This window comes from Gallus gallus, chromosome 1 (assembly GCF_016699485.2).
Source record: "Gallus gallus isolate bGalGal1 chromosome 1, bGalGal1.mat.broiler.GRCg7b, whole genome shotgun sequence".
In the NCBI taxonomy this organism is placed as follows: domain Eukaryota; kingdom Metazoa; phylum Chordata; class Aves; order Galliformes; family Phasianidae; genus Gallus; species Gallus gallus.
The window spans coordinates 114,765,434-114,793,194 of NC_052532.1; the positions used below are offsets into that span (position 1 = coordinate 114,765,434).

A 27,761-nucleotide genomic window follows, 5' to 3' on the forward strand; every position below is an offset into this window, starting at 1 on the left:
GTGTGGTTCAAAACTGGTTAATGTCCTTATTACAAGAGCCTAAGACAAAGCTGGGCTGCCAGCATTTGAGGCTGGTGTCCTGACAGGCAGCATGCTGTTACGATTCAGTGGGAGAGGAAATGAGCTGTCCTTCTCTTCTCATGCCCTTGCGCTGCTGATGACAAGATCTGAAATCAGAGCCTTCTTCCAAAAAGTCATTTTCACCTATGCAAAATGAGAGAGAAACATTTGAAAGGCTTTTGGGGATAGAGTGTTTTATTTTCAACCCATTTACGTTATTTTGCAGCCTGTGCAGCTAAGTTATTAGGTACTCCGTATAGCAGTCAGCCAGCAAGAAGAGTACAGTCAGCCCATGGAGGCATTTGGAAAGCTTTCTGCTTGTTACTGTGATTCTGCTCCTTCCTTCTGGGCCAAATGTACAGTATAGATATAGTGAGATACAGTCAGTTCCCAAAGCAAGTTTGTGTATGGTAGACTAGAGGAGGACAAGGCCCACTGCTGGGAATACTGTTACCACTGTATGAATCAGAGTTGAATGCCTATGTTATGTTTACTTGAAATGTTCTGGAAATGTGAACTGAAATTCTATGGGTTTTTTTTTGTTGTTGTTTCTTTTTTTTGCTTGTTAGTTTTGTACTCTGTTGGAACTGTGCTTCAGCTTTTGTCCTGAGAGTTGCACCTGCTGCAATCTGTTTGAGAGAGGATTATGAAATGATTTCATATTCAGATTTAATTCTTTTTAACAAACACACAGTAAATTACATGAATTTGTTTAAACCGAGATTTATGTGTACATTTCAGAGCTACCCACTATTGTTTTAGTGTTCATATGCAGGTTGTTCACATCATCCTGATACTTTTGGATCCTAGTCAAACCTTTTTTTTCCCCCACTTTTATTAAGTGGTTAATGGCCTGGGGAGGCAGATAGCACTAGTCTGCTTTGCTTCATATGTTTAGGTGGTGCTTCTCTGCAAATCTGCAGCTTCCCTTCATATGAACTTTCAGCTGTACATCCAAAGTTGTATGCTAGCAGTATCACAGCTGTATCAATGCCCTATGCCTTTCTCACTCTGGAAAGGACTTGACACCTTTTTCTGTCCTACCCTTGTTTATTCTTTCACATACTTTGTTTTCCCTTTCTTTCCCCAAGCCCAGGAAGATGTCTCCCCGTGCCTTCATCTTCCTATTTGTCTTCCATCCCAGTCCACTTTTTTCTCCTCTTCTGTCACTGTTTTCTTTCCTTCTCTTCCCTACCACAATGTCACTCACTCTATTATTCTCTTTTCTTTCTCATTCCTGCTCTTTTTCTACACTCTTACTTCTTTACCAGTCCTCAAAAGCATTCTGTTTTTTCCTCAGTAACTAATTAGGCAAAGTTAGGTCAGAAGAACAAGAATGTTCTAGCAACAGCTGTAGTGCCATAATGAACGAAAAGAAAGGAGAAAAATCAAGAAGGCTTTTTTTTTTTTTTTTATCTTAAGCATTTATGATGAGAGAACAGTTCAGGCTAATAAAATGAGAAACATAAGGAGCTTTCTCCGTCTGGGACTCAGTCTGAGCCTGTGGCGTCAGTAGAAATCCAGTAGGTTTGTTCATAGAGCTGTTCTCCCTTCTGTCTTCTGCACAGCAAATGCAATCCCCACCTGCGTACTCCTGCATCTCAGGAAGCAGAAGGGGAGAACAGACTTGAGATTAAATGTTTTTGGTATGTGATACCCCAGCTCCTCTTCTTAAATTTGCCTTGAATCTTTACCAAACATCCTCAAAATGTTATACTATTTTGGAAGGATTTAGTTGTACTTTTTTTTTTTTTTAGTAGTAGTCTGGATGCTGAAGTCTGCCATTTGTGCTGAGCTTTTGAATAGGTTCATTAGGCTTCTCAAAACACTAACATGGGATGATTATGGTGATTTGACTCCGGCTTTACAGTAAAATCTCAGGGGTAGCATAAGGAACAGGGAGCTTTAACAGTATTCAGATAAAGTTAACACACTTCTTATCAGTATATTTATGACAGGTGGACAATGAATTGCATGTTACATATTGCCTTACATAAGCAATAGACTTAAAATTATTGGCTGTCTGTGAAAGCAGTCTATTGTGTTCCCTGTCAGCTTGTGAATGTCTTGGATGACCTCAATGACTAAAAATCAAAGCTAGGCCACTCAAATAGCATTCAGTCATTGTATTGCATTGATTTCTTCTTTCCTCCTCAGATAAGCAAGAATGGTAAAGGAACATTTCTCAGCAGTTGTAGTAACTGGCAGAGTATTGTAACAATGTGCTGGAAATCTCTAAGAATAGTGAATCGATAGAGCCAGAGTATCAATGATGTGACTATCTATGGCCTCTTTTGTTCCCAGTGCTTTTGTCATTGCTGGCATTCACTCCCACTCACTGAAGCAAATCGTGGTCTTCTCTAAATCTGCATCGTTTGACTGCTAGTAAATAAAATATTAATTCGGGTGGTTTTACTTTCTAAAGAGTAGTGCTCAGATGAACATGCAGTTGCCACCAATGAAGGAGCTGTCACCTGCCTTAATACCACTGTTTAACAGTTTTCACCTCATATAGGAAAAATCCTTTCCCCTTTTTTGTTTTCTTTTTTTTTTTTCTTACTTGATTGTTCCTGGTAGTCAAACATAATTACTTGACTGTTGCTTAACACAGCTCAAAGCAACAATGATGAAGAGAATGTCTCTTCTTTCCCTTCCTGTTTTCCAACCTGTGATGCTTGCTGAAGACAGCATGAAGTCTTTTGTCACAAAAGCTAGATTCCTTTCATTGTCTCTGCAGTTACTTGAATATTCCATTCGTTTCATGTAATCTCTTTATTATTACGTTAAAGAAAATGATTATTTACTTATTTCAAATTAAACATTTTAATCTGAAGGTACAGCTCATTTCCCATATTCCTGAGGTGCCAGCTCACTTTTCTTCAAGGTCTTCTAACTCTGAAAAATGGGTTGTACAAATGGGTTGTGCTTACTTTTGAGGAGCCATTTCTAAGCCACTTGCATCAGAACCACCCCCTATCTGCATATGTGAAAGGCAGAATGCAGATGATAGGAAAGGCGAGTCCTTGATGTTGTGGTATGTAATAGGACAGGCTGTGGAGACTCCATCCTTGGAGATACTCAAAAACTGATTCAGGTAGCCCTAGGTAGCCTGCTTCAAGTAGCCCTGCCTGATAAGGAGGTTGGACCGGACAACTCCCAGCAGTGCCTTGCCTCAAAAATAAGAGGGACTGAAGATTCTCCAACAATGTAGGAATAGAGGTGCCAAATAGTGGAAGATTCTTTTCCTTTTCTCCAGGTTTTCCATGGAAAAATGGCTCATGTAACTACGTCATCCCATTTTTATGATACATGCATATATATATATATGCATACTGTATGTGTTATCAGTTTAGTCCATATAAAATCCTCTCACTAGTTGTCAGCCCACATTATTAAAAACTGTGGGTTTTGTATTATACTTCTGTTTGCTTTCTGAATAGTCTTTGTGCATATCAGATTATCTTATTTTTCTTGTTGCCATTTTTTACCTAATATGTTAGGTGGTATTTGAGGTGAGGTTGTTTTGTAAAGAACAAGGAATGACAACATAATGCTTGCTTTTTCAGTTTAAAATAAAAAGAAATTTCACTTGAACAGTGGGTTGCAAACATGGAATAGTTTATTAAGTAAATGAGAAAGTTGCCTGGTATCTGCTGGCCATTAATAATAGCACTTTGTTCAGTTGAATCCTGATTGTGTGTTGCTAAGCATTCTTCGGTGTACCACTTATCCGTATTAGCCTTGTCACCTGATTAAATCTTAGAAATGGCCTTTGTGAGATGATTAGCTCCATTAATACTTCAGTTTCCTTCCTAGTCATAATTTTCTGTGAACTCTAGCCTGGAGTAATACTTTCAGAGTCAAATGTGCAGTTAGCTAATTCAAGAGGCTTATAGTAGCAGTTACAAAGCTGGATGCTCATACTACCAGAAATACATCAGAACTGTAAGATCCATTTGTGAATGTGTTCTAGTTAAAACAATTTCTGTGCAGAGGTAAAAGATGCTGTAGCACATGAAAAACAGATAATTTTCGTAGGTCAGTATCTTTCTGACATTACAGAGGGTCTTCTATAGATCTGTGTTTGTTATCTTAGATGATAACATACAGAAAAGAGGGTAAGTCTGTTGCCTTCCAGTCAAGGCCCAGCATTTTGAGGAAAACATATTTTTGCTGTGTTAAATGATAGCAGTGTTACTTCACTAAGAGTATGCGGGATCTGCACCATGTTTCAAGTTTAGGTTTACCCGAAGAGAGACAGTATGCTACTCTGTAATTCTTCCACCTTGAAATAAAAGAAGTAAACACACTATATCATTGTTGGGCAGTTGAAAGAATTATCTGCCTGGCCTCTTGATTATTCCTATTGCCTCAAAGTAAAAACACCTGCAAGGGCATCTGTGGGGTTGTTGCTAAAGGATCTCTTAGAGGCACAGCAATATGATATGAAAGTAGCAGCTGAGTGTTCTTGGGACTGTTCTTTTCCACTAGTATTCCATCTGTAAATCTGTGTTAGGAGAGCGTTGTCAGTTTTTCCGATTGTGTTTGCTTTGGGAGGAAAGAAAGCCTTCCTTATTGTAGGGAAATCATGCAGGCCACTACGATGGGCTTTGTTTTAGATTAGGAGGCTGTTACTATCAGATTAGTGTGTTATATAAACTTGTCAGTGCAAGCATCTAGAGGTGCTTGCACAAGTGCTTGAAATTACTTCTATATAAAAACTGCAGTGGAAGAGATTTGCGTTTGCAAAGGTAGCAGAGAATTGCCTGAATTTTTTTCAAAGTTTCAAACATTCTAATTTTGTGTGTAGCTCTCTTTTTTTCCTCAGGAGACCCTTTTTTTTATTAGCACAGTGAACGTGAATTAATTGGTGATTAGGAGTTCAGTCTTCGGCATAGATCCTTTTGGAAAAGTGATTCAAAAACAAAACAAACTCACACTGTTAGTGAGTATTCTGTACAGTCGCCTGGGGTGGAAAAGAGGAAGGCTGGTCACAAGAAGGCATGTAGGCATTTCTGCCTCTCCTTTTCTCTGTTCATTCCACATATTCTTCTACCTCCTTTTATGGTCTCATTTAGTGTTTTTTATTAGAGATTATTAAGCAGAAATATCTATTCATGTGTAATACCTTATATGAAGTCGTTGAAGAAGTTTGTACACAACATCAGATTGAATGTGTGTATTTCACCACTAAAATGCATCTTTTTTTCCCATCTTCTGCTAATGGGTTCTAGCACGTGGTTGGAAGAAGTCCAAAACCTGTAATATAAACATTTTACTTGAAAAGAGAGAAGAGATGCTTGCAAGGAGAAAATAAAAATTTTAACAGCTTTAGCATCATTAATTACCAGCATTGGGTTCATTGGATCTCCTGCATGTTTTGATGCTTCCTGATGAAGCAAGAAGCATTATTAGGGATAGACAGCAATAGCACTCTAGAAAGTTGGCTACAATGAACCCTCATATTAATTACAGAACGTCTATAATGCCCAGCTTTTATGAATGTTTCCAGTAGTAGTATAGCATTGTAAATCATTTTACTCTGAACCTCTGATAGCAATTAGTCTGCTAAGTCCAGTATGAAGACTTTCATAATGATATAGCAGCTGTAGTATTATTTTTCTCACAAGTATATTGAATTGTTGCAAAAGGAAAACATCTTGAAAAAGACACTTTTAAAGTCTGCTATTGAGGTGAACTTTTAAGAACAAAAGATGTATTTGTCTTGACTTGTCTCCTTGGAGGAGCGGAGGGAGGGAAAGCACACTGCATTATTAATGCTGTGCATTTCTCATGTGGCTCGTCCATACCAGTCTTTCAAATTCATCTGAATCCATTAATGTTATTAATTGCTGAACATCTCATATGGGAGTTGAAAATCCCTTTTTATTTAAGAAGTGTACAGAATTTTACTGTAAAGCAAAAGACACATAGCTCTGAGTGAGCTTTGTTTTAGTATAAGCATTCTGCTGCCTTTTTTGCATTATGCCCTGTACTTCTAGTTTTTTTTTTGCCATCATCATCCAAAGAGGTCTACCTTTTTTATTCCACAGATGTTGTCTAATAGATTTCTTAGCAATTGCTTATTAGATTCTATGATTAAAGAGTCATTCTCTCTTTATGTAACATACAACTGAATTATATCTCTGTGTGTCCAGTTCCATTCTGTATCTGTGCTCATGATTTAGATACCAGTAGAATCTAGGTCTGAGATACTCATCTACTTCTACAGTGTTTTTTTTTCAAATGAAAGAGTTGAGAAGAAGCTCCATGCATGGCTGAACAAATGTGTGCTTGGTTGCTGTTTTGTTTCCTTCCACTTAAGAAAATAATTTACAGATCATAATGGGGAAATAACCTATTTAAAGAAAAAGTTGAGATGGCATGGGCTGCCACTGGAGACTTGTCGTTGTGATCCAGAAGGCTCCACTTTTCAAAGAAATCTGAAGATATGCATAGAAACTTGCTTTTTTAAGTATTTTTCATTAAGTGCAGTGAAACAGTTTCCTGTTGCTGCAACTACCGTGTGTGTTCTATTACAATTCTAGGTATCCTGTTCAAGCTGCTTAAGTTGAAGGGACCTTAAGGTCCACCCAGCTCCACCAGCTCAGGCTGCCCAGGGCCGCATCCAGCCTGGCCTTGAGCACCTCCAGGGGTGGGACACCACAGCTTCTCTGGGCAGCCTGGGCCAGGGCCTCACCACCCTCTGGGGAAAAAACTTCCTTCTAACGTCTAACATAAATCTCCCTTCTTCTGGTTTAAAAGCAACAGTTCAGGTCCTAACTGCAGCATGTTATCTCTCAGAGAAAATTTACTTCCAAACGGATGAGATGAGCCAGGGATATAGACCTCAGAACCAATGACTGAAGGCTTTAGACTTAAAGGCTGTAGGCTTTTAAACATGTGATTCTAAGGGACAGAATACATCTAAACAGGTGCCCTGAATAAGTTTGAATTATTTTTAGTAGCTTTATTACACACCAAGACTGAAGCTCTAATCAATATTATCATGTTTTGTTGAATTGTTCTAATAAGTGCTTTACTTTTTTCTGACAGATGAACGGGAAGATGTTCAAAAGAAAACATTCACGAAATGGATAAATGCACAGTTTGCTAAGGTAATTTTTTTTATTATTATAAATCAAAATATGTTTTATATATATATTCTTAAATTCCTCCACTGAGGCTTAGGTTTTGAAGATAATGGTAAGTTTCATAAATGATCAAAGTCATTTATGTTGTTTGGAAGTAGTTATCTTTTGTGACCGTTGAAGATCAGGAGGTGGGGGGAGAGAGAAAAAGAACTAACTTATTGAAGAAGCTCCCTCTTCCCTTGGCAGTATATAATAGTTTTACCTTTAATACCCAGAAAAAACTGAGCTGAAGCTATTAATTTGATATTTTTTTCAAAGTTTCTGGCAGGTAATTACTGAATTGTATTTTCCAGTAATAAAATAAGTCAACCTCATAATCTGTGATTTTTATCTGCTAGGTAATAATTGGCAATAGCGAATAATGAATTAGTAGCTCTGGTTATATTTTGTGTTTAGTCTAGCTTTTTATTAGGTCTCACCTGATTCTTCTCATTAAAAACGAGAATAAAGATAATGTGAATATAACCACTGTGATTCTGAATAACATGCTCAGCAGTGGTGCGGTGAAACAAGGAGTCCCACATAATTTTTCCATGGTTTGGAGCATTTCCTAACAGTGACTCAAGTGATTTAGACAGCATATATCTGTGTTCAGCAAGTTTATAGTAGAATTGTCCAGCAGTTTGGAGGAAAGGATCAGGATGAAATACAGCCTTGAAGAAATGGTCTCACATCGATCAATGAATTATGAGACAAATGTGAAGTATTGTATTTAGAACAGAAGTAAAATGTATGCATACAAAAAGGGGAGTAACTGGGCTGGCAATAATGAAGTAGAGGAAAGCTCTGAGAAATGTGTTGAATGACAAACAAAATGAGTCACCAACATAACGCTATTGAAAAAGGGAGAAAAAATTATTAGACTGGGATAATGGAAGTGCTTGACAGAGGGTGCAAGATGTAATTATTTTATTTTACTTGGCAAGAGTGAGACTTTAGATTGAATAATGTGCTATCTCAGTCTTGAACGTACAAAAAAATAACCCCAGAAGCAGTCACCTAATCTAACTTAACTTGAAATTTATTGCCTGTTAGGTTCTGTTATGATCACGGAAATGATCACAGAACACTAAGAATAACTGTTGCTTCTATACCTGAAGAAAGTATAATTTTCTTAAAGCGCTGTTGTTTTATGGAATATCAAAGCCTGTAATTACTGAGGAAAAATAGAGCAAGTACAAAAAGAACAACAAGAATTATGGTGAAATTATGACCTATGAGCAGATGTTGTTAGACCCAGTCGTCTGAATGATTCAGATGTATTTTCTCGAAGTCTAGTTCACTGGATTGTACGTAAATGATATTTTAGCTACCTTTCACTTCACTTCCATAAATAGTATTTATAGTTGTATTTGAACATGAGTTAATCAACATCTCAGAGGGATACTTTATTTGGACTGTAAGGAAAACCTCCTAAACAGTACAGTTTGAGTTTTGCTCTGCCTCATGCATCATTTGTGTTTTGGAGAGACTTTTTATTCCAGCAGTCAGACTGTGCGGGGGGGGGGGGAGGGGGGGGGGGAATAAACAGAACACCTTGATCTTTACATCTTGGACAAATCACTGTAATCCTAAAATAGTTGTTGTATGGAACACCAGAAAAGTTTCAGAACAGTTAGTCTGAAATGTTTAGTCACCTGTGTCTGGTAAGCTCAGTACCTGCTGGTTGCCTGTGTGGTAGGCATGCGGAGGATATGGTTTGCTCCTCACTGCAGTCACATATCATATGACTTCTATTTCTAGCTATGAAAGGTCAAGAATGGACAAGTCTCTGATTCTGTTCGGTTGTAATGTAAGTGGTTGTGGACAATAGCTGTGCAGTGTTTAGCGGTTGTGTTTCTCACTCTTCTAGTGACCAGTATGTCTTGGGAGACAGTCTTCAAAGCAACAAAGTGAATCTTCATTAGAAATCTTACAGTTTATAACCCCTTTTTCGCATGACCTGTTTTCAGTGATTCAAATCCATCTCTGTTTTTTAGCTGGGGAATTGATTTCAGTTAATAGGCTATTCCTGGTTAATGATTTCTCATCATTGTTAGCTTTATAAAAGTAGAATTGGTTTGTATTCACTTCCGTGTGATTGTAGAGGTGCTGTTTTAAGAAAATTGACCTAAGGGCTCTGAATTCAGACACAGGAACATGTTATGTTGGTCGTCTCTCTTATATGTGAATGGTGAAATCCAGGTTGTTAATCAGTTCTAAAATATTTAGAGTTGAATTAAATTGCTTTAATGTAATTCACATTCATCCTGCTCCCCCCGCACCCCCCACACATATACAAAGGAAGAAAAAAAAAACAACTCTACTTATGGAGTAAAAGTAAAAACTTTGTGGACATTCTAGATTTTAATTTGTATTGAGTTTGTACTGAGATACTCCAAAAATTGTGTTCCTTTCCTGGAGACTCAGTGTCTATAGGCTATCAGTGCTACTACTCTTATTCTTATAGTAAGCTTTGAAAATATTCATGTTTACAAGCTGTGTTCACAACTCGTAATGTAAATGTAAATAATGCTTTTAATATGAGGAATAGTAAATTGTTGAAAATATTTTTCTAATGTAATAATTAGCATACCCTAAGAACCCACATGTATACTAACCACTTGTAGGGAAAAAAAAAATCTATCTGTTCAAGTCGTAGATCCAGAGGGATGTACCAGTTCTTTTCCTGGCCATGTGCGCAGTGACGCTGCAATTGGAGCATGTATAGATACTTTAAACTCAAGCTCTGAGTTCAGCAATGAACCCTAAGCTAAGGAATCAAGTCTGTAACATGATAGGTTCATCACGAAACCTCAACCACAACATCATGACAGTTTTCTGCCTGCGATGTGCAGAGCCTAACAACCCTCTGAAGTACTACCAAGGTAGAATCACTAATCACTAGAATCACCTAGAATCACTGTGGCTGGAAAATATCTCCAAGATCATCCAGTCCAACCGTCCACCTACCAGCAATATTTCTCCACTAAGCCTTGTCCTTTAGTACAACATGTAAATGTTTGAACACCTCCAGGAACAGTGACTCAGTCACCTCCCTGGACAGACCATTCCAGCACCTGACCACTGTTTCAGGGAAGAATTTTTTCCTAATATCCAACCTCCCCTACAGTACACGAAAGGGTACCTACGACTGTGAGCAAGATTACAACTGTTGTGGGTGAAACAACATCTCTTCTAAAACTTCTGTTTGCACGTTGAGTGGAGTGCTTTAAATTGACAAATTGGGAAAAATGCAGTTGCAAATCTCTAATGGCTTCACAAAAAAGCAGGTTCTCTCTCATTTCTACTTTTTTTTTTTTTACTAAACATAAAGTGGGTTATGCAGAAAATCTCAGCATTGAAGTCAACAGTATGTGACTCATGTAAATAAGCAAGTCATCATTGTTTCAGAAAGATAGGCCAAAAGATGGATGTTAACGTTTGTGAGACAAGACACTTTGTAATTCACAAGTATAGGAGAAACTGGAGAATATAATCCGAGAGAACTTTGCGTTTTTTTCCTGTTCTAACAGTAGACAACATATATTATTTTCTTTAGTGGTAGCTTCTTGATTAAATGGCATGCAGTATCTTGAAAGTCAAAGCAAATTTAACCACGTGGAGCATATTAATTTTAATACTTTATTCAGTAACAGATTCTCTTTGTCCTCAAAAGAAACTTATTTATAAAATAATGAGGTTCTGCAGGGTGTACATAATGATAGCACAGGAACATATTGTAACCTAGTTTTTAATAACAGAACTATAATTAGAGCTCTCATAAAATACACATCTACTGCTGAATATGATAGCTTGAGCTCTGATTTCAAACTTCTAAAACTTCTAATAATGTAAATGAAAGAATCTTAACTGTCTGCTGGAACTCCGAAACATCAACAGTAGTTATTTTGACAATGCCTCTACCATACTTTGTATGAATTCATGAGGCCTCACCAGTGAAATATCTTTTGTTCTCATTGCATAATAGGCTTCAAAATAGAAAACATTTATGAAGACAAATGCTTTCTACTTACATGTAGGAAGGAGTTTGTTAATGACAGTCAATTTTAAAATGCAAATCTGAAGGTTTCAGCACACACACACATGAACACAGGAGAAAAAACAGACAGGAAAGGGAAACTGTTGCGTTTATAATCAAATGCTGGCAATTTAGTTTGTACCCTTCTTATGGAAAGGGTGTCTCAAAGTGCTGCCAATTTTAATGGCAGCAATAGAAATATCTGTTTTCAGTACAGATGAGAGAACTGGCTAAACAGGATCAGTTTTGAAGCTTGAATTTGATGTTAGACCATTATGGATGATTTGAGGTTTTCAAACTTATATCCAACAGTTTAACATATGCGTGGGTACCATAAAGGAGTGCTAATCTGTGAATGTTTTCAGTATTTTGATCTGCAATATCAAAAATCAAATGACCACTAAATCACTTGTAAATTCAGAGATCTAACGAGATTATTCATGTTTCTGCTACAAAAGTGTAGAAAATTCCACTACTTAATCTAAGACAACATGAAAAACATGAGTATATTGTTGATGCAGATACTGGAATTGGTCTTCAATGATCAGCAATAGTAAAAAATCAGAGAAGGATGATTTGGAAGAGGAGGAAAGTGGGTCATTTTTGATGGTTTCTGAACTTCATAGGATCATAGCATTGCCACAGTTGGACTTTTCCAGCTCCTCTAGTGGAGGACTTTTCCACATGGAAATAGTAGGAGGAAAAAAAAAAAAAGGGGAATAGTTTTATGTAGCGACTGTGGAATTACATTTCTGTTAGTGTAGTAGTTGTGTGAAGAATACAGTTCAGATAGAAGCTGTGTCAAACAAGGTAAGATTGACAGCCTAATTTAAGATGTGAGTGGCTGGTAGAATAACTAATTCTCAGCAAAACAAAATACATTTTATTGTTCATTCTTTAAATATTCTCAGGGACAATGGGAACCCAGAAGATGACTGTCACGTTCTTAGTCAGACCATGTAGCAGTCAACTTAGTTTCCCAGTTACCCACCGTTTGTATGTGGTCTGTATGGTATACAGTGAGGTGTCAGTCTTGGTTCTTCCCTTTCTCTTGAGTTCATGTACAACCTGAAGTTATTCAAGATTCCTGTTCACTTTAGTGCTTTCTTGAGATTGTAGCTTAAATACCTTCTGCATATCATATAATATAATACTGGAGCAAATGAAATGTTTTTTGACCTTCTGAGGAATTATGTCAAATATTTGAGCTATAGAGAGACTGAACTTCACTATAATTGACATCTGGTAGAGAAATTTGCACTACTGCTTTTGTTTGCACAGTTTTGTGCAATCACTCACAATAACGCTGAATTAAAACAAATAAGGAAAGGCACATGAGAAAGTGAACTCTAAGATGTGGGGAGGGATGTAGATTGGTGAAGCTTTGTAGGGAAGAGGATATTAGTTTTGTTTGTAACTTCTGTGAAAATATACTAGCCACTGTGACTAATCAACTAAAAACTTCATCAGATGAGCATCATCACTTGAGCCATGCTTTTGGACTACAACTAAAAAACAGGGAAAAGAGCTGGATGAAAGGGGCTTGGCAATGAATCACAAAAGGCATAGGTTGAAAATGTTCATGATTAATCCTGTCCGAACTACCATTTCAACAATTAACCTACTGGTCAAACTAAGGCAGCTGCTTAGATGGGTTAGTGAGCAGTAGGAAATTAAAAATTAAATTCTATGCTTAGGTGTTTGGATTGGTGTGTTCAAGCTTCACTGGTATCCACTGACATATTCTATTTTCTAAAAACAGAACAGTAGTTGCAAATGCATTATGAAAAGAATCACAGAATGGCCTGGGTTGGAAGGGACCTCAAGGATCATGAATCTCCAACCCCCCTGCCAGGCAGGGCCACCAACCTCCTCATTTACTAGACCAAGTTGCCCAGGGCCCCATCTAACTTGGCCTTGAACACCTCCAGGGACGGGGCATCCATAACCTCTCTGGGCAGCCCGTTCCAGCACCTCACCACTCTCCTGGTAAAGAACTTCCCCCTGACATCCAACCTAAATCTTCCCTCTTTCAACTTAAAACCGTTCCCCCTTGTCTTGCTGTTATCTACCCTTTCAAAGAGTTTACTCCCTTTCTGTTTATAGGCTCCCTTCAGGTACTGAAAGGCTGCAATTAGGTCACCCCACAGCCTTCTCTTCTCCAGGCTGAATAAGCCCAGCTCCCTCAGCCTGTCCTTGTAGGGGAGGTGCTCCAGCCCCCTGATCATCTTTATGGCCCTCCTCTGGACCCTCTCCGACAGCTATCTTGTCTTTCTTGTACTGAAAGAAGATTAGAGCAGATCCCTTACTTTCACGTAATAGAAATATTCAGTAAGGTATGGTGGGGACTGTAAGGTTTCAGTTTCTAGAATTGTTTTCATACTAGTGTATCAACGCTACCTTTGCAGGATAAACTTAACTGCCATTGTAGGTAATTCCAGAAAAGTTAATTCACATAGCAGTGGTGCTCTAGCAATTTACACAGCATTTAGTTCCTACACAAAAAGCCTATAGGAAAAATAAATAAATAAAACTTTGTTGAGCTCCCTGTTGCCACAGATTAGCCTGCAGTCATTCCTAGTCAAAAGTACTTGCATCTAGCTCAGTATTTATACAGTATGTTGAACCAGTACCTGACACTGCAATGTGGATGTATTCTCAATCTGTGTAATTCATCCAGGCTTTAACAGTTTTTCAGTGAAAACACAGAAATCAGACTGATTTTTTTTCCTACATTTTTCCTACATGATACTGTTTTTTTTTGTTGTTGTTGTTTTGTTTTTTTTGTTAAGGTGGAATTAGAAGAGGCAGGAGGCATTTGAAATTTTTTTTTAACCAAATGCAGATAAGGCTTACTTGTTTGTTCTCAATTAGAGGAAAAAGAAAATCTTAATCTTTGAAATTAAGTAATAAAATAGTAATTGAGGAATGTTGCATTTACCAAGTCATGAAATAGGATATATTGCCCTAATGTTATTACATATTCACACTATGGATTTCTTGAAAAACTTCTGGTTTTGTGTCCATATCTGTTTCTTGATTTGGGTCAGTAGTGCTATGCTGAATTTTGCCAAAAACAAAGATGTGCTCTATTCATCAAAGGAACACAATTTTGGAAATGTCAAGGAGCATGGAAGTATCACATGTAAGATAAATTCAGGCATAGGTTTATTTATCCACCTCTTATTAATCCAGAGCATTGATTCCAGTACAAACAAATGACAGGCTGTCATTAAAATCCTGAAGTTGCCTCTGTGGCAAAACTCTAAGATCTTTAATTGCTGTATATTAAAAGTGCATATGGTAGATAGCAGCTTAATCCACTGCCTAAGATTACCTGAGGAGCCATTTACTACCTGCAGCTTCAGGATTTTTTTTCCCCAGAAAACTTTCAGAAAATAACACATTTAAGATTGCATCACACCTGTAATAAACCCATAAAAACCTTACAGTTGGTATTATTTGATATTAGTAAGACACCAAGCTTGATATTCATCCATCCTAAATACCTAATTAAGTCTCGTCTGTCTCCTTCTCTGTTGCCAGCCTTTTAAAATGCTTCTCACAGTGAACGTGAGGAGAAAGAGGAGTTTACTAAAGTGGGAGCCAAATGACTTTCCTCCTCTGTAGTGTGACAAATAACCAGAACTCTTGCTGAAGATTAATAGTGCTTAACTTTGCTTCTCAGCTTCGTGTGATCAACATTACCCTTGGGATATACACTGTTTTGAAAGCCTGGGCTATCTTATACCAATAACCTTTCTGTAATGTGTCCTGCAAGAGCACACTAAAGGCCTATCATGTCTATTTTGTATTAATAAAGCACACAGAATTGCAGGGATTGAAAGGGACTACTGTTAATTGCAGAATCATAGCATGGCTTAGGTTGGAGGAGACCTCAAAGCCTGCCCACTCCAACCCCTGCTGTGGGCAGGGCTGCCCCCCACCAGCTCAGGCTGCCCAGGGCCCCATCCAACCTGGCCTTGAGCGCCTCCAGGGATGGGGCTCTGAGCAGCCTGTGCAAGTGCCTCACTGCCTGCTGAGGAAAGAATTTCCTTCTACCATCTAACCTAAATCTTCCCTCTTTTAGTTGAAAGCCATTCCCCCTAGTTCTGTTGCTATCAGACTGTAAAATCTCTGTCCCCTCCTGCTTGTAAGCTCCCTTCAAGTACTAGAAGGCCTTAGTGAAGTACCCCTGGAGCCTCCAAGCTAAGCAATCACAACACTCAACCTTTCATCACAGGAGTAGTGCTGCAGTCCTCTGATAATCTTTGTAGCCCTCCTCTGGACCAACTCCAACAGCTCTATGTTCTTTGGACATAGTACTCCAGATGGGGCCTCACAAGGGTGGAGCAGGACAATTCCCTCACTCCTCCTGCTGGCTGCCCCTCTTTTGGTGCAGCCCAGGACACAATTGGCATTCCAGGCTGCAAGAGCACACTGTTGCCTTATGTCCAGCTTTTCATCCATCAGGAACTCCAAGTCCTTCTCTACAGGGCTTCTCTCAATGATTTCTTTTCCCAGTCTTCACTTGCATCTGGGATAGTCTCAGTCCTGAACCAGCACCTTGCACTTGACCTTGTTAAATGCCATTAGATCATCTAGAGATCATCTAGTCCAAAGCTTTTAGTCTTTTTTTTTTTTTTTTTTTAAGCTAAATGTTGTCTAAACCAGGTATAGGTAACACCTTTGCATTGTGAAATGTTAAATGATTTGGATACCACCAGAATATACAAGCGTTGGGCAGAGTGCGTGCTTGGAATTATTTGTGTTTATCTACAGTAAACTACCTGTTAGGACTCCAGCATTTGTAAACTTCTTATATTTTGTTTCCAAAGAAATTTTTCATTTTACTGTTGGCAAAACACTGAGAGCATGTTCTTTATTGGTCCAGTACTTATCAATGTTTAACTCTGATCAGTGTAGAGTCTTGGATGCTGGCAGGGATTAAAATACAGGAATAATTATTTTGCACTTGCTATAAAAGCAAGGAACACCAGAAGCTGCCTGGTGTCTCGGTGCAGCATGACAAAAACAAAGCAGTGGTTAAGAGGGAGGTCTTCTCTATTTTCTCAGCCCTTGCTAACATCAGAAGTGCAAGCTGCATGACCTGCTGTGGCAGTCACTCAGCTGGAGATGCCTTTAAAACTGTCAGTACCGGTCCCTTTCACTGAAAACCTAGAAGGTACAAAACTCCATGTGGTTATGGTTCAAAGACTCAAAAATAGATGTCTGAAGTAAACAAAAGACTAATGGGACTCTCTGCATTGTTTGTGCTTGTGTTTTTTTTTATTTTTAACAAGTTGATGCTCAAACATTGGAGATGTCACTGTGTGTGCGTGAAAGGGATGGGGTTTTCAAATGTTTCCCTTCCACAGCGTTCTCCTATTGCCAGGAGACTTTACAGCTTTGCTTGCTTTTTTTTCCCAGAATGTCTAAATGACCGCAATTAAACAAGACAGCTCTTGGAAAGCAGACTCTTTTCACTGTGATGAGAAGTGAAACTTCCCTTTTCACTCAATTATCTGCAGATCTTTCAGCAGGTTCAGGGAGCATAGTTACTTGCCATGCCTCTCAGCAGGCCCTGTGCTTCCTAGTGAGGCTCAGCTCTGCTCCCTTGACTGCACAAGTAGTGACATGTTTCCTTTGTTTTCCCTTTGTCTGCGTAAATTTAAAACTAGCTACAGTTCTAGTGCTTTATGTCCATCTCGAAGCCTGACCAATCCTGGCCTGTGAGTGGTGGTGGCCTGGTGAGCTCTGGGCCAGGTGCTGCAACCACCCTGTGGTATCACACAGCCCTCAGTGGGGAAATCTCCAGTAGTTAGAAAGCATTACAGCTGCTGCTGCTGCAGCCTAGTTACTGAAGATGATGTAATATTCTTGGTATCTTTTATTTGCCCATACAAAGGTTATGCTTCTTTTCAGAATCCAATTTTAAGGCTTAAAATGTTTTCCATTGTAAGTGGTTTCCTTTACCAAAACCATACCAACAAATTATCTTAAACAATAGGCATCTGCATTGTAATACATTTTCACTGTTAGGAACATCTTAGTGACTACAGATTACATTTTTAAACATTTCTACAACAATGTAATGTGCCAGATCTTTAATTTTAAACTTCAGAGCAGATTAGTAGAATTGGGAAGCTTGACTAAAATATATGCGCGCATATTATGTTAAAATCATTTGTCATTGCATTCTTGTTTTTAGAGTCATTCTTGCAGAATAACAAAATCATCCCTCAGATACATTAGACTTGCCAAAGCAGGCAAAGCAATCACTCCTTTTAGCAATAGAGGGCACTGGACTTTCATTTCTAATCTGTTTTACTGGCGAAGAAAACAGTCAAGCTAAATTCATTGTGCTCTTTCACTTTTTCCTACTCAGATTTGGACTTGCACCTCACAGTCTTCTATTCAAATCCTCATATGTTTTCAGTGCGCTCTCTTTAAGTGAAAAGGATTCATCTAAATAAAATTGAATATATGCTGCCCTCTTGAAGTTATTATTGTGTAAGTATTTTCTAGGGAAGGAAAAGGAGCAAGTTAAATATAGCACTACAATATTGGTCTCAGTGGTGCATATGTCTAGCTTGCAAATTTGTAAACATTTACAAATTTGCATGATTGTTGCTGGCAGTAGACATCATCGTTTCCGTGCTCAGAATTCATTACCATTACATCTAATCATCTTCAAAACCTCCTAAGCAAAACTCTTCATGCAGGCAAATAAGGCCTTAGTGGATTTATGCTTAAGTTGAAAGTTCAAAAATAAAAAACACGAGGAAAAAGACATTTCAGAGCTATTGTACCCACTTATTGAAATGTCCTCTTTTGTAAACACACTGAAGCTGAAGCAAATTCTATTAATTGTTTCTCCTATCTGCAAAACAGGCATCACGTACCTAAGGTTCAATGGAGAGAGGAGAAGTGGAGGAAGCACATACACTTAGAAGTGGGAAACCTGTCCAACATGTCTCCTTGTGTTGGTGTCGTGGCATGCTAATCAGTGAGGCTGAAAGCCAGGGTGTAACTTATCTAACAAACACTAGCCCAGCTGCATGCATTAGCCCACAGGTAGGGTCTCTGCTGAGCTACTATCATCCCCCGCTGCTTTGTATTCTTCTTAAACTTCCTCTGCCTGAGGTTGTAAGTGCACCTCTTGCCTCTCAGACATGCACAATTCTTTCCAAGGGCTGCCTTTGAAGTCAGGAAGTTCGTTCGGACCCTCCACCTATGTGAACGCGTAGAATGTTTTTCAAAAAGCAAGTGAAAAACAAAACCTCTCAAACCCCCAGATAATCAATTTTAAAGAGACTGCATTCACGTTATAGAATGCATTCTTGGATTTGGAAGTTTCAGTGTCGATGATGGTCCTATCCCAGTTCTGTAAGTACTTATATTTCTGTGGACCACTTCACTATGCTTTGAGGTACCAGTGTAAAGACTTTCTGTACCTTCAAAGGATATGCTGATGGACACAATTTTACACCCAGATGAAAACTGGCTTTTACTGAGGTTTGTTTTTTAAAAATCACGTGCCTTTATTTTAGGTCCTACTATGGCATGAAGACATTATTAGGAATTGTACATAATTGGAAATAACCTTGTTTGTACATAATTGCAAATAACTTCATTTGTACCTGACCTTGGATATCTCCTTTTTCCATCTCCCAAGTGCTCAGTCAAAACTTGGTGGTGTTTCTGGCCCAGCACCTCAAGAATGTGCGTAATTATTACAGCTTCTTATCTTTGTGCTTTCCCTGATCACATATTTGACGACCCTGCACATAGCAGGGGGGTTGAAACTCGATCATCATTGTGGTCCTTTTCAACCCATGTCATTCTATGATTCTATGATATTTGAGCCCTTCTGAAGGATAAAAATTTTTACTTTCCATACAATATCTGCAGCTGCTTCTCAGTGGCAGTGGTGAAACTGACACAGGTATCCAATTAATTCTTTGCTTAGAGAATTGGTTATTATTAACAAAACATATATATATATGTTTTTTATCCTGCTCTGGAAAGGTTACCTAATTTGTAAATCTTTTTTTCTTCTGCTATAGTATCATAGTCTAATTAAATATTGATATTCACATCACTGACTTCGCTGATACATTCAATTTCTTCAAAGTTCTATATGACAGGTGTTATTACACAGAATAGCCATTTTTCTTTTCTATCTGCTTTTCATAGTGTGCTTGATTGATTTGCCAGTTTAAACCCATCACATTTACTTCCTGGCAATATTAGTGTGAGGGCACACAATGCTGATATAAATAAAGGATGCTTTTAGCATTCTCAACTACTTAGTATTGGTTAAAATGATGAGTTTAGAGATATTTGTGTTTGTTTGTTTGCTTATTTTTTAACCGTCTTAATGCTATAAAATACCTTTATATAAGATTTATATGTTTTTTTTTTTTTTACCATCTCATATGCCTTTGGATACTGAAGCAGTGTTCAAGCAATTTCTTCTAGTATTTGTACCTAAGGGAAAGATCTGTACATCTGTATTTTATTATTTTGTAGTCTTTAAACTTCAGCTTAGGTCATCTTATAAGTAAGCAGACCAATCATTCAAATAAACTATATGAGTGTTTGTATTCTTACCTGACTCTGTCTTTGCTATATAAATGTTATATGTTACTTTTATATAGTATATTAAAAGCTATGCTAAGGCCTGGTAAGAGTGATAATTAAATGATGTATCTCCTTGAAGTAGTTAGAAATAATGAAGATGTTCTTCATAAATTCAAAGTTATATCCAGGTAAGGAAAACAGAAAAAAATGTCTATGAAAATCTGCAGTTAATAATAAGGTAATCAAAACTTGTAGATTCTTTTTCTCGTGCATACAAGTCACTCTGGCTCATTTGTATACTGACTGCAGGACCCACCACCATTTTAGCCATCAGAGACTGCAGGTAATCATGGTCTCCCATGGCGCTCAGCAGATGATAGGGTGAGGGTGCCCATGCTGCTGCTTGTGATAGGTGACTGCTGGTGATGTTGAGGTGCACTCTTACCAAGTTGAATTTGGCTCTGCACAACCAGCTTCTCATTTTGGTGGTTGGCTCCACCCATGGTCTCCTTTAGGGTCTTTAAATGTTACCTGCCGTGGTGAGTCCTTACTGGGGTGATCCAGGTAATCTAGGACTGGGGTGATCTAGGTAATCTCATTCTTGCCATGATTTTCTCCGTTTGTCCTTGGTTTCCAGAAGGTGGTGTATTAAATCACAACAAAGGGCAGCAGTTGTGTTTTGTTAGCAGTGGAACAGTGCTCGCCTTAAAGCTATAGTTCACATGATTGCCTAGGGCAAACTTGAGGTGATAAGGGAAGACCATGCATACTCACCATAGGAATGCTCATGGAATTTTAGACCACAGTGTAGTAGCTAAACTGTTCCTAATTTGCTTATTCTGAAGGAGCCAAAAAAGCCTCCTGCATTAATACATTTGTTTATACAGTGTGATTTGAGTAGCTATGTTCTCTTTTAAAGTAAACAAATAGAAAATTGTAGCAAACAGTGAATCCAAAGAAAAGTATATAAAACTGTAATCCATTAACTGGTTTGTAATCTGTTACTTATTCCAACTTTGTATCCAAAACGTTGTAAGTAATAGCATTAATAATAATAGCATTTATGAAGTGCACTATGTACTTTGAGAACTGTAAATTACTTAGTCTGTTTCTGTATCTGGCAAAAATGGTACAAATTCTTAGACATGTAGATAAATCTGATACAATGAAGAAGATTCAATGCAGTTTTGAAAAATTTCTTTAATTCTTCAAAGGAGTCTACTAATACATACGACTGATATAGAAGGAATGGCTATCTAAATATTTTGACACTGTTTTTCTCTTGAAAAGATGAAATGAAAAAGCCTTATGATTCAAAAGGCTCCTTGCTGTAAGACAGAAAGCAAAGGATAGAAATTAAGTCAGCTTACACAATGGTTGGCAGTAGAGTTGCATGCAAATCTATGTTGGGTTAAAAATTATCCAGTAAAGGGATATGGCAGAACTACTTATGGCTCAGAGTCATTCAGGTCAGATTAAAAAACAAACAAACACACTTGCAGGATTACATGCTACAGAGTGGCTTGGTGATTAAATGGTAGATGACAATCAGTAATTGTTTAAAATAGCAGCAACAAAAAAAGCAGCAGATAAGGTTTATGGTATCTTTTCTTTTGTATGTACTGTATATCCTACGTGAGGTGTTCCCACCCAGAGTGGTCTACAATGAGTCACGTGTCTTTGCCTGTGAAGCTTAAAAAAAAGTTCATTTGGTTCCTTGAAAAAGTTCAAATAATGTCAAAATGAAGTGTAATTCCATCTTGAATATTCTGTAAATTATGGAGCTGGGGATATTCTTAACCATTACCTCTCAGAAATTAAAGTATTATTCTGAAACAATATAGGATTTCATACTTTTTGTATTCTTTTTTTTTTTCCTTAAGAATTCTGTTCTGGCCACCAGCAGAGATGGATGAACTTAGAAGAGCCCTTGGTTTGCCCAGAATAGCAGTTCTTATTTTACCCACTTATAATTTCATGCTAATTATGCATTAGAATATTCAACATTTTTTTTTTCCCCAGGAAATGAGGATCTCTTCCCACAGTGAGATATTAATGACACTATATTTAGCATAACATAAAAATGGCCCTTATGAGCTTGGAAATAATAATCCAAAAACTCGAGGCTACGGTGAGGCTCTAACTGTGACAGAGCAATGAATGCTCCCCAACTCACTTATTGCTGAGCGAGAGAATTCAGTTTGCTGGAAGGCAGGAATGAAAGCAAAGCCTGGAGTAGATGCACAGTGGTCAGATGTTTTTGTCTCATAAAGTCCAGCTACATAAGGCCTGGATCACTTGTGCTTTATTCCCTTCATTTGGCATAGCCTCAAGTGTAGCCCCCAAAAGAGGGCATGGGCCACATCTTCATCTCTGCGGTCTCCCTAGTCTTCTGTCCATATGAAACATATATCCACTCCATCATCTCCTTTGGCAAAAGTTTAAGGAGAGATTCTATAAAGCAAGTCTCTGCTTTGATTCAGGCTCAAACTGAGAAGGGCTCTGCATTCCTTAGAACTGGGGATGAAGCTTCAGTTGATTGTGCCAGAGGAAGCAGTTTGTCCAAACTAAGGTTTGAAGTAAAAGTCTGGATGCAACTAGCAAAAACCTGAAGATGTGATAGACATGAGTAGGGTATGTATTGTCAAGACATGGTAGAAATGATACACTACTAAAAATACAGTACTGTAAAAATACAGTTCTGAAAATCTGATTAACAAAATTAAAACAAGCCCTTCCTCTTTTATAATACAGTTCATGTAAGAATGATAAACAAATATTATAATGATGGAAATTTGGAAGGTGAGGTTGCTATGATTCAGGATAGGAAAAGCATAATATACAATTCTCATGTGTCCTTGAGCCTACATTATGTAACAAATGGAAAATCAGTTTTCTTTTCTATTTTTTCTTTCTCTAAATACTCTAGAAGTTAAGGGAGAAGCCAAAATGATCTCTGCTTGTATACCAAAGAATACTGGAAATGCATTCAACGTTCCCATACAGAAGTCAGTACCAGAATGCTATTTGGTTTGGAGGTCTACCGTGTAACCTCTAATTAAATATCCTCAACTATTAAGTGCTTACTTAAACGCAAAAGAACAAAAAGAAAAAGAAAAAAGGCTAAGCACTTAAAGTAGAATGTTACTTTCCTCACAGAAATGCAGCAAACTTTGTCTTCCCTGAGAATCTAGAATAGTGAGGTGGTCCTTTTGGAATTAATTTTGTCTTTTGGATTTAGAAATCCTGTTGTATGGGATTTTTTTATTTTTTTAAATTGCTGAAGTATGAGACACTGTGACTCCTATGTTCTGTTTGTTATTACAGCAGACGTTTTTTATTAACTTGTCAGGAAATAATGAAAACACACTTGAAAACCTAAACATTTCTCAACCCTAAGCGATATTCAGTGACCTTCTACACCATGCTAAGCTATTCGGATAGATTTCCCCATTAGCCAAAGGGAGAAGACTAGTATTAAACAAGCTTTGTTTTTTCCCTTGTGTTTTTCTGGTCGATTTAAGATGTATTCAGTTTGTGGACTAACAGGAAAAGTACGTAAAGAAGGTCAAATAGGTTACAAGTATCTTTTAAATCTTATTTTTCCCAGTTCTGTATGACTGTGAGCAAAATAATGGTAACTGTGAGCCTTAATAGAAAAATGTACCCTCTTTAATTTTTTTCCTTTATCTCTAAAGAAGAGAAACATTTAATAGCTTTCTGCCCCCTTTCATTTAGCTGCAATATTCTCCTCAATTTATCTAGGTCGCTTAGGCTTTTATGCTAGTTAGCTATTTTTAGCTTATTGGTTGTCTTCTACTTCTGGAGAACTATTCTTTTTACAATTAAACTTCCTGTCAAGATATTTTATTTTATTTTTTTCCCTGGGAGAAGATTAGAAGGCAATATCTGACAGGGAAAAGTGAACTTGTCATGGTAGGTAGTACAGGTCTCGCTTGGCACAGAGAAATGGACAGATCACAACCAATCTGCGTCCATCTACTTTCTAGGAATATGTGTATTTGCCTCCCTAGTTGAAAAGGAGAGTAAGAAATCTGAGGAGCTGAATAGAGGGGCACATTACAGAGATCTCTGAGCAGGGATTAGTCATGCCACAAGTAGAAAGTGAATGTGCACAGCTCCTTTTGCAGTCAAACCAGTTGCAAAGCACTGTAGGGCACCACACAACTAGCCCACGTGTTGTCTTGTAACAGGGCACTATGTTGGCTAGTTGTAATACATCTTCTTGTGTCAAACAAGAAGAGCCAAACCCAACAATCTCCTCCTTTCCCTGGGATGACTGGGTACAACTGTGATGCAGACATGGGGATATTCACATCCCTTCCTCACCGTGGCATTGGATGTAGAACTTTGGCAAAACAGGGCAGAAATTAGTAGGCTTGTCTTCCTGAGATTCTTATATACAAACAGAGGAGAGAGATGAATACATTACTCTGGAGGGTGGTTCAGAATTGGTTATTCTGAATGCCTATAATAATTGTGGCAATATAGGGAAATAAAAGTAGGAATCTTCCCTGTTAGTAACTCTCAGTGAAGAGTGCATTATTTCGTAATTATGTTGTTGCTTGTATTACTAATGAATATACTGGTAGCAGAATATAATCTTGTGCTTTCATGAATTTGCCTTTAATTGTAGAAAAAGGAATGCTTAACTAGTATAAAATTATATTTGCTCTATACAAATGTTTCACTAAATATTAGTATTTTAATATTTAATTAGTATTTAATTTTAAAACAGTATCACACGTTTCATCTACACTGAAAATTGACATTCATTGCTACAGATCTTATCAACTAAATGATAGCGGGCAATTTTGTGAAGGTAGTTTCAATTTTTAACAATGTATGCATATAAAATTTTATGCTATTTTAAAAGCTTCTATAATCTTAAATTATACTGTTAAAATATCAGTAGAGAAGGAAGGTATTGCATACATGGCCTGATCTGCAGCTGATGCATTGAATGTTATACAAGAACTGAATATGAAGCTCTCAAGCTCATTAAGACAATTCTGGAAAATAGTTCATGTAATTACTAGTTTCTCCCATAATACAGTTAAATAACTTTTCTCTCTGTAGAGTCAGTGAATTCAAATGATCATAGCACAACATGGAAAGTTTTCATTTCAGAAAAGAAAAGAGGCATGGTTTAACATTTCATGATATTATGGTTTGCTTTCAAGCAGACTTATTCTGGTCTGTGTCAAATAATCTGAAGATGCTGGACATACTTCCAAGTTAAAAACAAAAAACAAAACAAAACAAAACAAAAAACTCGTGAATCTTATTATATAGTAACTGTTCCAAGTGGTTGTTTCATGTAACTTTATAATGTGATTTGTAATAATCTAGAGATAAATTTGAGATCTGTTACATCATGAGAAGTTAAAGTTTATTTAAAAATGAAATGCAGTTCAAGATAGAAAAAGTACAGATTTTCCTTATATTAAATGTTTTCATGTTATCAATACTTGATTTTTCAAGGAAATGTCAAAATTCATTAATTTCATCTACCAAAAGGAGGAAAACAAACATTTATAGGAGAAGAAAGGAAAAATAAATGAGATTGTATCTGAATACAACATGATTATATTGCATATCTTCTGACCTGCAAGCATGTTTGCTTTGTAAATGTTCTTGTAACATAGAGGAAATCGGAATATGTTGGATTACGCTATGGATATTTCACTCGAGTTTCTTTTAGTTAGATATATCAAATTATGTTCTTTCTCATGGATGGAAATGTTTCTCAGTTATTTTGACTTTTGCCTATGATGACCCCCCATTTTGAGAACTAAGACTCTAGCTGAAGTTGAGAGGGAGCTGTGGTATTCTACATCATTTAAAATTGTTACAGTTCTGTGAGCCTTTTTGAATTCTGTTTTCATTTTATAATAGATTTCAAATGAAGTCAACCTTTGCTTTTTTAGAGTTAAGCTTGTTTTCACTTTTAAATTTGTCTGAAGTTTAAAACAAATCTGTTTGTAGTGAATGTGAAAAACAGAAGGATATTTATTTCCTTGATGGCTGAAATGAAATGAAAAATCATATTAAATTGATATGGCATGGAAATCTTTTAAGAAATTGGTTTTCTGATATATGTTTGAGGACCCTGATGTGTGACTGTAAGGTTCAGGTCTCTGACTGGAGACTGTACATTACTCACTGGAAAAAAAAGGGAGAGGATCCTGCAGTCACCCTCATACAGTAGTATAAGGAAGTAATACTAATGAAGTATTTTCCTAAATAAAAGTCTTGTCTAGAGTCTAAGTAGGATCAGTTTAGCAGTTACAATTGCAGATTGGCTTCTTGATATTTTGATACAGGAAAGAAAGTCACTGATTGTATTTAAGCTTTGCAAGCAAAGTTTTGTTTGTTTTCCTTTGTTGTTGTAATAAAAAATGAGCTGCCATTATGCTTAGGGCTGTATGTTCTTCTGCCTACTTCAACCTCAGGCCTAAATGAAGCACTACATGTTTTGTTCTGGCCTCATATTCAAACTTCACCGTTTATAAAGCTAAATACTGTAGATAAAAGAGTGCTGTTTTAGCATGTAACACGGGCAGAAAATGGAGGTGAATGAGGCAGCACTAATACCCCAAGCTTGTACAATGACAAGGCATCTTGAGAGATCGAAGACTCTGGAGAATTGTACTAGGAGATGTCTTTTAGTTTGTCTTTCTTTGACATGGAATAGAGGCTTGGAAGGAGAAATGAGTTGTCTTCAGAGGCAGACAAGGAAGTTGCTGTCTATTTCTGCAAGCTACAGAAATAGTCAAAATTCCTGTCCTGACAGTATAGTAATTAGAACAAAACTTGACATAGGATCAGAATGAAAGTAATGAGAGATTATATCAGTCGCTTCAGTAAGACCACAGAGTTGAAAAAAGTCTAGTCTTGTGCAGAACTTGGTGCTTTCTAAAGCTTCTGTGTGTATTTTTAGTGGATCCCCTTTTTGACTGCGTCGGATATAAACTGCAGGCCTTGGCTTCCAAAGCTTTTTACGGCTCTTCTCTGCCCTACCTGACCTTTAAATAACAGTGAATTCCTGTCCATAAGATTTTACTACACACTTGCAAATTTAATGTTCTCTTTTGCCTTTTATTTCATAATGCATCTTTTGCCTTTTATTTCAGAAAACATCCATATTTATTTAAGTCTATCTGATTATCATTCCATAAATAATTTCTTAAGAACATCCATTGGGCATTTGCCTTTTTTTTCCCCCCAGTTCCCTTTTTTTTTTTTTTGGGGGGGGGGGGGGAGGGGGAGGGGATTGGTTGGTATTTGTTATTTTTTTGTTTTTTAAAAAATCACTCTTCAAGGTATTTATGGTACGGCAGTTGCACTGTTTCTCATCTGGTATTTCCCTTGTGCACTGCAACATCTTAGTATACCATTATATCTTTATTTAGTAGTCTAGCAGTGAACTCTGTAGGTCAACAATTGTTTGGTGTTTTTTTTTTTTCCCCTGTGTTTTTAGAATGTCTGGTCCCGCGGGTTTCTGGTCCAAGATTGATTCTTAAGTGCTATGATAATGCCAATTATAATTTTAAATTGGATATGAGTTCTGTTATGTTACTTGCAGTTGAAGTTATAAATACTGACCTTGGCATCTTATTTGACTTTGTCTCAAATGATATTCTCCTCAGCAAGCTAGGAAAACATGGGCTAGATGAAACAGAGGTAACTACGTAAAACCTGTGTTCTAGACCAGTTGCATTGCACAGTTGGACTAGAAAGAATACATTGAAGGAGGCTGGAATGTTTTCTCCATTTTCATCAGTGTTTCAAATAACAGAATAATGAGTACCAATACTAAAAACCAGTAAATTTCAGAGAGTTCTCTCTAAAAATATACATGCACATTCATAAAAGATATTCTCCATTATCTGTAAAATTTCTGAAGGAATGTGTTT

General features: G+C 37.3%; 1 protein-coding gene across 27 annotated transcripts in view; it reads left to right on the top strand.

The window, feature by feature from the left end:
- The window catches only part of DMD (dystrophin), a 1,163,614-nt gene that overhangs the window by 271,736 nt on the left and 864,117 nt on the right, over positions 1–27,761 (top strand). For all 27 annotated transcript variants that reach the window (XR_006934806.1, XR_006934864.1, XR_006934881.1 and 24 more), the window contains exon 2: positions 7,117–7,178. Coding sequence is in view for 24 of the 27 variants with exons in the window: in XM_046919009.1 (XP_046774965.1) it covers positions 7,117–7,178 (62 nt within the window). In the remaining 3 variants the exon portion in view is untranslated. The remainder of the gene's footprint in view (positions 1–7,116; positions 7,179–27,761) is intronic.